The sequence below is a fragment of the Alosa sapidissima genome, chromosome 3 (genome assembly GCF_018492685.1).
Source record: "Alosa sapidissima isolate fAloSap1 chromosome 3, fAloSap1.pri, whole genome shotgun sequence".
NCBI classification, from domain to species: domain Eukaryota; kingdom Metazoa; phylum Chordata; class Actinopteri; order Clupeiformes; family Clupeidae; genus Alosa; species Alosa sapidissima.
In genome coordinates this window covers 5313340-5330113 of record NC_055959.1, presented here as the reverse complement: position 1 = coordinate 5330113, position 16774 = coordinate 5313340, and the positions used below count along the sequence as shown (strand labels likewise).

Sequence of the window (16774 nt, the reverse complement as noted above, 5' to 3'; positions counted from 1 at the left end):
CCTTATTTTTTTTTTTTTTTTTTTTGTATCAAGTTATGGTAGCGCAGTAATATAGAATGAAATGCGGTCAAGGTGTATGTTTGTGCTGGATTTTACAACAGCATCGAACGCAATTCAGCCAATCACAATCAAGGACCGGAACTATCAGAAATGTAGTTTTAGCTTTACTGGTTATTCTATAGATACACTGGGTTCCTCAGACTCATTGATCAAATTCATATCTAAGCAGACAAAACAAAATTGTCCACCTGCCTGGCTCACAAGAGCTAGAATGACAGAGACTCAAGAGAAACACTGAGAACTGACTGAGGAATAGGACTGGATGGTGGCCTGTGCAACTCCCTGGTGCCTTTAGAGGGCGCTCTTGAGAGAGAGAGCGAGGGAGGGCGAGTACGAGCTGAGCGAGTGGGGCATGTGCACAGCTCCATCCAGGAAGTTGGTGGCTGCAGGCTGCTCATGGGAGGGGCCTCGGAGGGCTGCCTCCATTCCACTCTACTCCGATGGCTGGGAAATGGGTCAAAGGTCAGCGCCTATAGCCACCAACCCATAACCATGGCAACCTCTGACCCCTATGTGGCCACACCCATTGCTCTAGCTCTTTTCCCCTCCCCAGCCCCCTCTGCTGCTCCTCCACTCCCCCTCTCTTCCTTTTCTCAGCATGTCAAAGGGAAGCGCAGCAGCCAATCAGATTGGCCAATGTCACAGACCACCACCAAAGCGTCTCACGGCGACGGAGACTGGAGCACGGCCTCGACCCGAACACGCTCACACACCCACAAAAAAAAAAAACAGACTACTAAAACAGCCCCCGTGAAATCACCTCCACCACAACTTCTGTGGCACAAAATGGCGGACATTTTGAGCTGCCGCTCTGCGGCTCCACGCAGGTCAGACCTCCCTAAAATGGTGGTTGGATTAAGCTGAACGCTGCCGCCCACAGCTGGGGGCAGGAATGCCAGTGGGGTGAAAAGGTTGTTGGTCAGGGTGACAGGAGCAATCACACAGATGCGTTACGGAGCAGTTAGTCATCGTCCAAAGGGATCGATGACAGAGGTCGTCAACTAAGATGTGCATTTTTGAGTGTTTTTTTTTGTCCCTCTGAGAACATGCATACATACATATACAGTTATCTTATTGTACACACATACACACACACACACACACACACACACACACACTTATTCCACATACATACAATCCTCTTGTTGTCCCACTAGTCATCTGTGGCCCTTACCTCCGACTTGCTCCCACCCGTTTGGTCCTGGGGCCACACACACACACACACACACTCTTTTTAAACAGCCCCCCCCCTCCCCCCCACGAGCCAGGACCTTCAAGCATCAACCCCAACCCCCCACCCTCGACCTCTGAACTTGTATAATAATAATACTAATAATAATAATAATAATAATAATAATAATAATAATAATGCATCACAGCCAACCAACACCGCCACGCTGACCTCTCATTGGCTAAGACGATGCAAGGCCTGTTGGGTATGGAGGTGGCGAGAGCTAAGATGGAGGGAATGTGGGAATGACACCGTTGCAACCCCCTTTTGTTTGTGGCTTTTTGTCTGTTGTGTCTTAGAGGGTTGCAGGAATGGGTGGTTGGTGGGAGCTACGAGATGGGGTGATTGGGTCGTAGAGTGGGATGGCGTAGGGTGTGTGTGTGGCGTGGGGGGGGGGGGGGGGGGGGGAGTGTATGGGGGTTAAGGCTAGAATTATCCACACCCTCGCCATCATCTCATCCCACAAAACTGGTGTGGAGATCCGAACCTCAAAACACGTGAAGCACACACTACAGAACAGCCAACCGTCTGAACTGAGGCTGAGGAAAGAAGAGCAGATATAACCAAGAGGGAACGAAGAGACCAAATGTGGAGGGAAAAAAATAAGACTGTGTGGAGAAGAGTAAAGAAGCAGAAGTAAAGATGAAAAAACAAGACAGGGGGCGAAGCTTTAGCCACAGGTCAAAGGTTAGGATTTTTTCAACAAACCCTGGATGGGAGGGGTCTGCTCAGAGGGGTGTGTGGTGTGGTGTGTGTGTGTGTGTGTTAAGGGGACGGGGGTCGGTTATACTACTATGTAAAGAGTGGTGGGGGAAGGGTCACACTGGTATCAACATTTCAAAAGGTTACCTTTATCTGAATGGTGCATTCACTTACAAAAGGCAACATTGATTGGGCAGCACAGAGGAGAGTGGCTCTCCATGAAGGAGTGAGTAGTTAGATTGGAGAGAGCAAGAAACAGAGGGAGAGGAAAAAAGCAGAGAGTAAAGGGTAAAGGTGGAAAAGGGGATGAGTATAACAAGTGAGGGGGGTGGGGAAGGGTGTTTAGCACTGAATGACATTGCATTGAGTTTCTCAAACCGGTGGTCAGACTGAGACAACCCCACATTCCATCTTCAACAAAGTTAAATAGAGCAGCTTACACACACAAAACACACACACACTCAGGGAAGGGGGATGTTACTTGGGTCTTCACCTAAGTGGGAGATGGAGTTGTATTCTCCATAAAGAGTAAAGTAAATTATGTACTTATTTCCGGAATTGAAAGTCACTTCCTGGACTCGTCTGAGGCTGGTCTGAGGTCTCTAAATGACTTAACCCCTACTGGAGAGTGGGAAGAGGGGGCACCTGTCATTCAGCATGAGAAAGGATGTTGATGGTGCACTGCACCCCACTGGCATACCTCTGTTGCATGATGGGATAGAGTCAGCAGGATGGGAGGACTCCACTGAGCCCAGTAGAGAGACCAAATCAGGGGCATTCCAGTTAAACATACACATTAGGACTAAGGTCCCTGGAGAACACACACACACTTAACTAAAGTACAACAACTGACTGATAGAGAGTATATTTTTCCAAAAACACACTCTAAAAGAAACAAAAACCTACTGATGGTAATTTTGATACCATAGATTTAATAGAGACCCAGTCAGACCAATAGTATGAAAAATCAGGAACAGAGTTTATTTACAATGATGCGCATCAAGGGAGAGACAGCATGACTTCACCTAAAGATCCATCAGCTGCTCTAACTAGACAAGGAAATAGTTAGGGTTTAAGTATCCTTCCAAGCTGACAGGAGATGGCGATGGTCATCCCATCTCACGTGGACTACACTGAATCAGACTCTGATTAGTGGCAACCTGGCAATCCGGAGCAGATAGCTACTGACGCAGCCATGCAGAACAGTGAAACACTGCAAAGACATAATATTCCTGCTTATCTCTAAATACAGTCACACACAGATATACACAGGAACAGTACAGATATCATACAGTCATTACATAGAATCCTACTTTTAGTATCATAGTGACCTACTAATGAGAAATGCTAAACATTAAACCACATATTGGACATAATGTTTAATTCCACTTTCTCTCACTACCCAGCCAGAGGTATGTCCACCTACGGCAACCGGTTTTGAGCATAACTTGTTTGGACAGAAGCATATCTGCCCAAAAAGCTCAATCATAGTCCGTCCTTATCAACCAACCAACCAACTAAATAAATAAAGCAATAAGCCCCGAGAGGCCATAGGTTACACTGATTCTACAACCCCAAAACAGAAAAAGTTGGGACGTTGTGTAAAATGCAAATAAAAACAGAATGTCATAACATACAAGTCTCGTAAACCCATATTTAGCAGCATAAACATAAACATATAAACATATCAAATGTTGAAAATGAAAATGTGGACTATTTCATGGAAAGTATATGTTAATTTTGAATTTGATGCCTGCAACATGTTTCAAAAAAAGTTGGGACGGGTGCATGTTTACCACTGTGCTGTATCACTTCTTCATTTAATACAATTATGTAAATGTTTAAGAACTGAGGAGACCATTTGCTACAGTTTTGATAATGAAATGTTGTCCCATTACTCCCCGATATAGGATTTCAGTTGCTCAACAGTATGGGGTATTCTTAGTCATGCTTTTCATTTCATCATGCACCTAATTTGACAAATCAGAACTGCAGACAGGCCATCTTAGCACCTGGACTCTTCCTCTATGGAGAAATACTATTTAAATATATGCAGAATTCATTTTGGCATTGTTTTCCAGAAATATTGAAGGTCGTCTCTGGAAAAGTTGTACAACAGCTAAGGGGCGTTGTTAGCGGAGTGCCTAAAATCCCCCTTAGCTGTTGTAGAATCAGTGTAACCGACGGACTCGAGTGGCTTATTGCTTTTCTAAAACTGTTACTATAAATACCTGGCAAAGTTTCATAAAGTAAAGGCACAGCAACTAGAAATATAACGAGTTATTCCTAGATAATCATTCTTCCGCCAAGAAATATATTTCCTCTATCTGAATAGTTGCCAAGCATCGTCGAGACGCAGCTACTTTAACTTTTGTATGAAGTTATGGTAGCGCTGTAATATAGAACGAAATGCGGTCAAGGTATGTTTATACTGCATTTTACAACGGCATCGAACGTGATTCAGCCAATCAATCAAGGATCGGAACTATCAGATTTAGAATAAATAATAAAAACTTGACATGTTTGACAAGCTGCTTTACATTGTAAATTGTGAAAGTAGAGTTTCAGATGTGCTGACTAACAACCACAAGGGAGAAGAGATCTCTACAAAAAATAGCATATTGCTAGACTCAGTGTATTTTTGCAGTGTTGGGACATTGTGTTTGCCCTTCGGCATTAGGGGCCTCAAACGGTTAAAACTGAGTGGAGTGTGTGCTCTTGTGCCGAAACACACACACACACACACACACACACACACACACAGTAGCCTTCGCAGTACCCCCAATTAACCATGTGAGGCCCAGAGCTGGGGTGAAAGGTCAAACAGGAAATGGAGTCGCAGGAAGTGCCAGTGGCATATCGCCTGTCTTCCCCCTCACCCTCTATCCTGAGGAACTTCCTGTCTCATTTACATCCCCCGTCTACTCAGCCAATCACACTGCGGCAGCATTGAAGAGTGGGGGTGGCGCGTTTAACATGGAGGGAAAAGAGGAAGAGAAAGAAAACAATAGAGCTTCCAAGACAGCAAAGAGCATGCATTCTCTCTCTCTCTCTCTCTCTCTCTGCAATGCGCCCCTCCCCGATTTCTCCCCTTGAACCCCCCCCCCTCCACACACACACACACACGTATATTCACTCACTCCCAGCTTCCGCTCACTTGCCTGAGGAGAGAGATGAGGAAAAAGAGAGAAAGAAAAAAAACAGAGGACTAGTATTAGACAGAAGGTCTGGGTACAACAGATCTGGCTGATTAGGAGCTCCTATGCACGGCAATAGGAGAAGGGGGTTAACCGTAGACTGGCCTATTCAAGATGGCGTCACATCAACACACCCACCCACACCCACACACACACAGTTTGCATTGCTAACAGCCTCGGCCAACATACTGCACATGGGTTGGGTGACTGAGATCTCCTCCCCATAACGTATCCAAGACTGCCATGCGAGTCTTCCAGTAACAAAACTACTTCACAGGGAACTTCAGAAACAAAATTTCTGCTGCCCACAATGCAACAGTTAATATCTGAAATGAGGGTTTCGTGGCTGTTATAGAAAAATAATTTTAAATAATAGTGGGTTAACAGTTAGTCACACAGATACACACACAGAACAGTTAATCATTTAAATGAATGCACCAAACTAGAAAAATAAAAATACAGTACGGTGAATTGCAGCAGCTGGAGGTTAAGTTTGATTAAACGATTAAAGCTACTTTAATGAAAAACCTCTAACAAACTTCAGAGATTAAAACAAGTTCTGAGATCTATGATTAATTTGAAACGCACTAAATGCTGAATTATTTAGGAAGCTGAATAGGTTTGAATACATCATATGTGTTGATTAAAAGGCTAAAATAAGCTATTTTTTTCGAAGTGTCAAGTGACAAGATAAAGACATATGACTGCAGCTATCACAGCTGTACATAATACTATTCTTTTTTTGAAGACAATCAGATGATGCCTTGAAAACTGTCACATCACTCAATCACGCTGTAATTAATCAAGCGCAATCCAGCTTTTCAATAAAATCTTTATGATGCCACCTTAAGACATCTTATTTACATGAATTTATATGTGAGCATCTGCATTGTTTTTGTCTTTTTTATGTACTGCAGTGTTTAGTGAAATCTCGAAAAGCAGTATTAACACAAAAAAATGATTTCATTATTCAATATGACATTATTCAATATGAATAGTGAATAACCTAAACACATGGCCAAACTTTCTCTGAAATACAATTGGTAAGACCCTTCTGACCAACACATAGCTGTCTTTCAGCACACGTTACTGCATGCTATGCTAATCAGTCACATCAGATACCCACAGGGAGAGAGAAAACAGTTCCTTGTGGTCCAGATAGATAGATAGATAGATAGATAGATAGATAGATAGATAGATAGATAGCACTTTATTCATCCCAGGAGGGAGATTCTAAATGTCCAGTAGCTTACAAAAACACAACAACACAACAACACTTCCACTCATCTGCATTCATACAAAGGTATACAAATAGACATGGGATTGATAAATATATTAAGTGCATAAATAGAGATTTAAAATTAACTTAAAATTGTCCATCTCACAGCATAGTCCAGTCGGGTTGCTGAGGCAAATATAGTTGGTGTATGTTTATATGTGTGATAGACAGAGTAGGGCATGCACCGATCCACCAGATGTGAATTCATAAACTTTGTGCCTCACTGGCAGAGGATGGGATCATTATTTTGCGTATGGCAACATTAGGCTTGACATGCCTTTCCTAATTTATAAAACAATTTATATATTTTTTTTTTACTGAATCATTTATAAAAATGGAATCAACGTATTCCTAGCAGAGAGAATGACCCCCCCCCCCCCACCACCACCACCACCATTACGATTCTGTTCAGTGCTCCTCACAGTACCTGGGAAACACTAGCTGCAATGCTGTGCACCTAAAAAACACCACTGGCATTCCATATCATCCTTCAGCAAAACGCCTTAATGCCACACAACTTCAAAACATCTTTGTTTACCAATAGAGGCCCTCTATGGCACCTTTTTTTTCTACAAGTTTCTGCCATGTGTGTTCACCTCTAGAATTGTTTCCTATGGGTCTTCACTTCGACATGACAGCGGTAATGGGTCACCGTCCATTATGTCGGAGACAGTGATGTGCACATTAGACATGTGCCACTGAAAAGACTTACACACCAGGATGTATTTTCACTCATTTTATGTTCTTAAACCAAAGTAGGCCATCATGCATACAAATAATTTCTCACATCCTGTGGTAAATTAGTGATGAATATTTTCTCATATCAGTAAACGGCAACAAGAAACCCACCATAATAGCCGTAATATCAAAAATCTCACACATTTGTATGATGTTTGATGAAGCTTCAGAAAACAAAATCCACAGGTTAATTTGAGATTTATTTTAAATCACACAGATGGTGGGAATGACCGTACAATTCTGTAGCACTCACGACTTCAGGGGTGCAACCTTACAACCCATTTTTCAAGACTAGGTCACAAATTAAAACCACATGATAACTTTTCCGGAAGCCAAGACAAATTTCATGACTAGTTATGAAACTCACCGATGATAGGCCTATAACACAATATATTACTCAACACTTGGTCTGCTTGCGTCATTAAAACTGATAAACAGACACTAATGAATTTTTTAAAAATGTTATTTTAATTGTTTATTTTCTGCAAGTTCAAAACAAGCTATGTATGGCAATAACAATTAAAAGGGGCTAAATTAACAAAATTGTTTTTAAAAGAGTTTTAAGTTCTATTTTTAGACCCAATAAACACAGGGGCACTTCAACAGGGCACTTGCTGTGCAAAAACAATTCTCCTTCTGCCCATAACTGGGACTACTGAAGCCTTTTGGCTGTTGGTCACGGCTAACAAAAGGAAGCTGGTCTCCCTCTCGGTGAAACCATTCCGTTCCGGGGCTAAAAAAAAAGCCCACAGACAGTGAGAAAGCGTCCGCAGCGGCAGCGGCAGCACAAGCCCTGCAGGTCAGCTGCCCGCCCGGCATAGGGATGGCCGCCAGGACAGAGGGTGGGGCTGGGGTGGGTGGAGGGGGACATTCCCTTTACCAACACCCCCCACTCTACCCCCCCCTCCTCCTCCTCGCTCATTCCTTCTCTCCCTCTGGCCTGCTCTGTCTCCGTTACTGGGGCCCATGGTTGGAAGTTCTAAGCTGCTTAAAGCTTATGTGAAGGTCCCACTGAACAAGCCTCATGGCCAGCGCACACGGGAAGACGCAGAGAGCTGCAGTTTGTTTTAAGCCAGTGCATCAGTGTCTAGCTCAAAACTCAGGGGTTGCAGGAGACCGACACACACACACACACACACACACTTGTAGATGAGATACAGACACATGGAGGAACCCCTTTGAGCAGTTTTGGCTGTGACTCAAGGCATCCAGACAGACACACCCAACAGTGATGAGTGAAGTAAAAACAGAGGACCATGGAGCGAAGGAGAAGGAGCTGACCAGACTCTGAAGAAGTGCCACTGTGCACAAGAAAGTCTAGCACCACACAGAAGCCTTTTCAAAATATTTTTAGCTGTGGTCTTGTGTATGTTTTTGAGTTTAATAACTGAATAAATGCCTAAAAACCTATTACATTAAATAATCAATAATTTAATGATTCATCTCTGAAGTTCTGTTCAAATCAAAGGTTTAAATTTATTCATATTTTGTGCACATAGATTAAAAGCCTATACCGATCAATAAAGCCTTTATATGTACATTATCAAAATATCTGTAACACTAAATAAGCCACGTTAATGCTTCAGGAGCGTATATATTTGATAAATATGTTGTAAATAAAAAAAGAAGCAGACTACACCTTGAAGTTAGCCTTTTTCTGTGTGCATACTGAAGATGATCTAAATGGTTACCAAGAGAGGTAATGAAGAAGAGTTTGAATGGTCGACAGACAGACAGACAGAGTGAGTGAGTGAGTGAGTGAGTGAGTGAGTGAGTGAGTGAGTGAGTGAGTGAGTGAAAGAGAGAAAGAGAGAGTGCAAAAGAAAGTAATCAGTGACTGACACCACATGCTGTGCAGGACAACTATATAAGCTGTAAGTACTGGCGAAAAGTGAGGGTAAATATTTAATGGAAGCTATCTAGGCACCAGCAAGCATAAAAATCAGAATGAATATTTAATTGTTGGTGCACAAGTGCAAAGGCATTGGCAGATCATAACACTCAGTCTCCTCCTCCTCGGACAGAGTCCCCGTGCTGGAGGGGGGCGTGGTGCAGGGAGAGGGTGCCGCCGCTGCACCATGCCAGCCTAGCCAGTGTGGCTTTCCATGGGCTTCCTGAATGGGCAGCAGAAGCCCTCCCATGAATGTAATACTGAGCCTGATGCTTTAAATAGCCAGACTGCTTTCACTGAGAAACAGGGCAAAGGCAGGGAGAAATACAGCAGCCAAGAGAAGGTGGTGGAGAGGGTGAGAGAGAGACAGACAGAGAGAGAGAAGGAATAGATTAACTTTCTGAAGGAAAGAATAGTAGATAAAGAGATGGGAAGGGATGAAAGTGAAGGACGTGTATTTCTTATACAAATACGGTATAAGAATGGATGATTGACTGTATACCATGAGCATACAAGTAAGTGTTTGTGAGGGAGGGAGAGAGTTACAGAGAGAAAGAGGGAGGGAGTTACAGAGAGAAAGAGACAGAGACAGAGAGAGAGGGAGAGAGGGAGAGAGAGAGAGAGAGATTCCTTTTATCCTGGTCTTGGCCAACAGGCATGTGACACACAGCGAGTTGTAAGCCTACCGAGCCCTTAGTCAGAAAACTGCTGATCAAAGGACAGCTAGTGTGTTCAAACGCTTTCATCAACACGGCAATAAGTGCAAATCTACCAGCAAAAGGACTGATATGGCAAGTCATAGTGCAGTTAATAAAAACAAACAAAACTTTAAATACCTGCTCCATCTTTAAAAGATATTGCATTTCCAGTCAAAATATTTATCTTCAAAAATAGAGATTTACAGCAAATACATCACTAAAACATCCCCTAAGCAAATCTATCAACCCTGAGACTATACAGATTTAGTATTGATTTATATATATATAAAAAAAATAATAATAATCATTCATCACATGAATGCCCCCAGTCTCTGCTTAATAGGGCTTTATAGAGTAGTCAAATTTAAAGTTGAAACTTGACATATTACTAAACATATTTAAAATAATAATCACATGTCTATACAACCAAATTGACCCTATTACATGGAAGATCCACAAAAACTCACCTTAGCAAAAAGCTAACTATGGAGACGTAGAAATCACAGAAATGCAAGATATATTGCACCACCATCCTCTCAAAGAGACAGAAAAAAATAAATGAATGGACATCGGCTCCCATAACAGGAGCTTGTGTTTTTTCAATTATGGTTCAACTTTCTCATGTGAAAAACATGGATATTTCTCTAAGGGAGACAATGATCTTGATATGATAAAAGTGAGCTATTGTCATTAGTGTATGTGTGTGTGTGCATGTGTTTGTGTGTGCACGTGCCCGTGTTTGTATGTGTGTGTGGGGGGGTATTTAGGCCAAGGCACAGTGCACATGATGCAATTTTCATCACAAGGATGGCCCACTGCAGAACCTAAATTTTCTAGTCTGCATAGACTTTGCATGATAACTGCATGTGCACAAGTTTTAAAACACAAGGTTAAGGGAAGACTAAATCTAATGCTATAGAACACAAATTCAGGCACACACATTCGTAACACACACATTATATGGACCATCCTTAAGCCTTGAGCGAGCGAGTGAGTGAGTGAGCTGAGCATTAGTGTTTTCTGGGGGCCATTTCTCTGCTACATGTCTGAGGACTCAGGAGAGTGGTATGCTTAACAGAGGAATGCTAGTCTTCTGCGTCAGGACCCTACGGTCCAGAGAGGACAGAGGAGAAAGGTAGACAGAAAAAAGGAACAGAACAAGAAGAAAAAATACAAAACCTTGCACCACCACCATCATCATGTTTGAAGCTCAAAAGATGAAGCTCACTCCCCTTCACCTCTTCTTCCTCTTTCTCTCTCCCCCTCTTTTTCTTCCTCCGTCTTTCCCCTGTGAAATTCCACAGCACCCAAGACAAAAAAAAAGGGGGGGAGGTGGCGCAAAGGATTTCCCTCTGTTCTGTTCAAGGTGGAGACAAATAGTTCCCAACCTTTAACTCGACCCTTGACCTCAGAGTGGACTAGGACTGATCTCGATACAAAATCGAAAAGGAGCCAGAGGCCATGCAGGGACAGCAATGGAGGGCAGACGAAGACAATTGGACATTTCAAAGGGGGTTGAGGTTTTAGTTGAGGACAAGGCCGCCATGTTTGTGGAGAATGGCCCCTTCACCCAACCCCTTTCAATTTAAAAAGACCATTTATTCACACAAGGTTGCATGCTTGACGTTTAAACAGAATATTCATAGCCTGATTTCACAATGTAAAACACATGTGGGATGCATGATTACGTTCATGTAAAAACATGCACAGTGTAATATTATATGTTATTGTCATAATGGTGGCTTTATGTGATTTTTTTATTGCCTGAGCGTCTGTGTATGATGTGAGGGCAAGAGTGAGTGATGACGTATGGGGGTGTTGTGGGGTGTGGTTGTTTGGCGACGAAAAACTTCTTCCATGTATGTTATACACTGTGTTCAATAAAGCATGAAGTTGTGTCCTGGTATTGAGAAGCATGTTTGGAATGGACATTACTTTAATTGTTGTTGAGGTTACAACAGTAATGGTTAAGAATATGCATAATTGCTGAGCATGCACCTTATGCATGCACCTGAACAAATAACCTGAACTCTAATATGTGCTTTTTGACCCAAGATGTATGCCATACTGCATATTCTGAGAAGAATTTTGCAATTGTGTTGAGTTAATTCGTCTGATGTAACAATTTCATATTTAAAATAATAATCATTTTAAAATGTGTCCTCGGGCCTGTAGCCTATTTGCAATGAAACGGTCAAAAGAACATTTAAGCCTACACTTATTGATCGCATTATTTCATTCATGTTTATATCAGAAACATTTGTTTTACACAAAGATCTCCGCTACGCATAGTTTTACAGTCACTGCATGCGCCAACAGTGGTCTGTCCCTTCGTGTGTGTCTGTGGCTGTGTGCGTGCTTTTTGGTGAGCATACTGTTCGGGTGGAGTCTGTATCGTGGGTGGCAATGGTAGGCACGCCAGGGTGAGAACATCAACTCTGGTATCCATTTAGTGGTATATAAAGGGGATGTGTCTTCAGTCTGGGTCAAAGTTCGCGCCTCAGTCAAATTTGACCTGCACGGCAGAGAAGATGGAAGTCTAGCGAGCCTCCATTTTGTGAGTTGCCAGCTTGAGCCTGAATCATGGGCTATTGTAACTATGGACAGCAAATACATAAAATATGAATGATATTCAAATTAAATTGCATCCACTCCTGTAAAACAAACTTTTCTCGACAGCTTATAACCGTCTTGACAGGTCCTTTTTTTTACATTTTGGCGACTCAAAAGCGTGTCACCATAAAGAGGGGTTCTCTCAATGTATGCGAATTTCATTCGTTTCTTTTAACCTGCAAACTGCACAATGGATATATTCTTAATTTGTACCCAGGTGGTAAGTAATTTCAGGGATCGGAATTCAAAGAGCCTTAACCATCACACACACGCACACACCGAGCGCCATTTTGTTCACTGCCAGGCCCTGCAGAAGTGTTCCAAAAGAGAGCGCAGAATACCCCTGCCCCATTTTGCATCAAAACAGCGTTCGATGTGGAAGGACGTGGCTGCTGCATAGCACGGAATTGGCTGCTTTATGTCACTGTTAAATGAAAAATACTTTCAATAACCAACGTCTTGATCAGCAGCGCTATATGCTCAATCTAGAGAAATGGAAGAAAGGTGTGCCATGAGCGTAATCATGCATTTACCACCAAACAAACGCCTTACCAGCCCATTAGCTTTCAACCACTGAAGTTAATTCTACTTTCGCCAAACAAGAACTGTTCATGGTTCTCGAAATATTCAGTGTTCACAAACCTACTCTGTAAATGGGAAACGAGCATAATTGATCGGACCGAGCCATAAACCACTGAGCTCAAATTACCTTGGCAGATTCGTGGACTTCAGGGAAGAAATCTACTTTAAAATCACAAACCAATTATATTAACACTTAGATATATTTGCAATTTTGCATCATTTTGCTGTGGGCTGGAGATTGCCCGAACCCAGTGATGATGCGTAAAACACGACACACTCATTTTATGATCGGTCAATCGGCCAACACTGTCCATCAAAAAAGAGCAGAGAACGGAATTATATAGCCTCTTGTGCCATGGATTTAATTAAAATGACATTAGCCTTAACCTCAGGCGTCAGTTTACTCATTTTAACCCTGGTCACCAATTGAAATGAGTAAACGAAAAGTGCCCTCGTCTAAAGGCATCGACCATATAGCCTACTCCAAACCTGTCTATATCTAGCCTGAGGTGAATTTTCATCCAGGTAACATCACAGTGGCCTATGCAAGAGTCGACCCGGCTAAGCCTTAATCATGTGAGCCAGCGAATAGGCAGCCATCTTCATTTGACAACGCCCAATTACCACAACGAGTAACAGTCAGATGAAACACATTAGAACTCCCAGCATTGCTCTGGATTCATGCAAGTGTACAGAAGATGGGTGCAATATTGAAGGTCATTCATCATTCTTAAGCCACAAAGACTAGCCTACATATCGGTGAATAAAGCACCATCCAAGCTTTGTCTGGCATGAAATGGCAGATAAGATAATAATGGTGTGATTGAAAACAGTCAAAGCTGATGTTACAAAGCAACAAGCTTTCATCGATGGATTAGCGTAAGGTGATGTATCAGTAAAATGCCTCATGCATAATGTCAACATTAAATACCTATTTATATTGACATTAGAGAATAAGCTCGTTATGTAGTCTAGACAAAAAACGGACTTTCTCTACAGTAAATGTCAGGATGCTGTGGTTAAGTGCACCGCGCATTGTATCTATCTGTTTGACGGATGCTTTAAAAAGGACAATAGCCATGTGAGAAATCTTCTCGTTTGCTGCTCCAACCGTGCGGTGGCTTCACGCGCACACCTCCCCCACAGCTCGAGCAGCGCTCGTTGCAGCCTCTCGCTGGCGTCGAGGGGAAGCCTGCCTTCATTCATAAAGTCAGTAAACTACTCGAGAGTACTACAGCATCGTGAAAGAGGCGGCGCGCAGAGCTGCAGCACCGCCCACCATAGAAAGACATAGGGGTACGGTGAACAGAGATAGCGGCTCGCCTATCCAACACTAAGCACATCGGGAAAACAGAGTAGCACGGTCAAAAGTAACTTGACAGTAGCCTTAAATGTGTTTAACATACCCGCGGCCAAAATAATAATTAGATGAAGAGACACCGACAGGTGGCATTCAAACATTCAGGTAGGCTATATGGATGGACTTACACGGTCATTATACGCTGCATGTATTCCTCAAGCTTCTCAAACGTCACACAATAAATATTCCCTCATCTTCTCATGCGGTATCACCCCTTAAAGTAAACGTACGGTTAGATCGCCGTTTCAGCTGTGAGCAGTCCTGCATTTCAGATTTCTGAGTCAATCATATTCGGTATGCATCATGTCGACTCATATCACAACCCTACCATAACCAACTCTCAGCTCTCTTAAATGGATTTAGCCTAATTGTTCCACAAAAACAACGAACATTCTCTTTCAAGAAAGACTGGCAAAGTTTTCTTTCGTCGACATACAAATCAACCAACAACGACGCTGTCCATTAAAACATTTTTGTACGGCAGCTTCGCGATTATCATAATGAAAGGCATTGGAATGGCAAATATATAAACGAACATATAAAACGCACAAAATTAAACGCATCGACTAACGTGACCTCAATGTGGGAAAGAGGGACAGCACAGCCCCGAGTGACAGACATGAATGGGAGACGTCAAGACGGAGAGAATGGACTGCTGTGCTTGAGCAAACATTATAGAAAAATGTACTGCCGAATCAGTACAATAAGATGGCAACTCAGTTGCTCTTATTTGTCTGCTTGGATATGGTAGAAATGTTTCTGAAAACCCGTTCAAGATGGCCATTTGTCCAGTGTTTTCATTTTCAGGTAACTGAAAATATACCTTGCCCTTCAAGCACAAATTGAACCATTAACCAGCTTTTTCTTGACTGAGCAGTTTCACTACACTTATTGGTTGTTGTGAAAGGCTGGTTATGATGTGACCCATAACATGTTTTAATATCTGATACTGAACAAGCAGAGGATACAAATATTTCTAAATGAAAGGCACTAAAAAGTGCATTCTTCAAATAAAGCTATAATAATGATTTAAACATGTAGAATACAAAGCATGTCCAAACTATGTCTAACTAGTCAAACAGATTTTATTAAAGTGTATGCATTATTGGCATGCTAAACAGTATGTAATTAAACTGAATAATCTGATCAAGAAACGAAGAACACATGGAATATTCTAAGTGCATTTTAGATTTTTTTTTTAATCAGGTTATAAAACTCAGTCAATATGGTTAACTTTGAACACCATTACAATTAAAACAAGCCCTTAAAATGTTTAGCAAATTGTTTTCAATCCATCATAAAACTTGATAGAAGTGGTGAAATAAGGATGAATTACAAGTCCAAAACACACTCACTCCAGAATGATAAGAAAATATTCAAACTGTTCACTTTAGTTAAGTATCTTTCTCAACTCATGGATTTGCACTATTTAAACGAACATTCTTTTTAAACTATTTGCCATTTTTAAAAAGAAAATCCTCCAAATATGTTGCCACTTGTAGATGAAGGATGAGGAGTCACTGAATGCATTTTGTGTACAAGATCCCACTCAATGATCATCAAAACAAAAGGTGCTTCGAAAATCAACTACACACATTCTGCCTTTCTACGAGGACAACAAAATGAGTTAATTCTGAAGGACACTCAGGAGTACATCTGTAAAGGAACAACTAGCATCTTCCAGTCTCTCACAAGGAGGTATATTCAAGCTCTTCACTTTCTATATTCAAGTTGTCCACATTGAATTAAAAAAAAAAAAAAAAAACACACACACAAGAGAGGGGTTTCTTCCTACTATGGGTGTGACGTAAGTGGCTGACTTTGTTTAGAACCAGCCAACCCAGAGAGTCCATACAATGTCCCCAAAAGTGGACATGGGCACAAGAACACACCAAAGCTCCCTAGCACAGCTAAGCTCCATGCTTGCCCCTCTATTGTTTTCCTTAAAACAGGTGAAACATATTTCCTACAACACTTCTATCAGAAAGCTTTGCGCTCATCTCTTTTCTTGGCTCTTCTGCGACTTATGTTCATTACAAATCATTATTTTCCTTTTTTCAATAAAACAAGTCATCATGCACATTACTGTCTGCTGGAATTCAAACTCAGGGGCTCAATATTTCCTTCATCAGCTGACAACTCCAATATGATCCTGGCAACAGAGATCTCCATGGTAGGAGACTATGTTGGGGGATCGGATTATAAATTTAGTCAAGAGCTCATTGCAAGTCATATATAGGAACCATGCATGTGTTGGATCTGCTACTCGCCTGGTGAACACATGATCGTTGTGTTTCGTTTCATTCCAAGTTCTGTTAACACTGGACAATAGTGTACCTTTCACTTTCTAAAGTTGAATTTAACAGTCCATGGATCAAAAAATAATACTCTGCTTTTATCAAGCTTTCCACTTGACATGGCAA

General features: G+C 41.9%; 1 protein-coding gene across 1 annotated transcript in view; it reads right to left on the bottom strand.

Moving 5' to 3' along the window:
• Positions 1-486, bottom strand: part of LOC121704797 (insulin-like growth factor 2 mRNA-binding protein 1) — a 20270-nt gene extending 19784 nt beyond the window's left edge. Inside the window, exons 1-2 of the mRNA XM_042085286.1 lie at positions 395-486; positions 262-266 (exon numbers count right to left, since the gene is read on the bottom strand). Of these exons, the coding sequence (XP_041941220.1) occupies positions 262-266; positions 395-486 (97 nt within the window). The remainder of the gene's footprint in view (positions 1-261; positions 267-394) is intronic.
• Between the last annotated feature and the right edge of the window lie 16288 nt (positions 487-16774).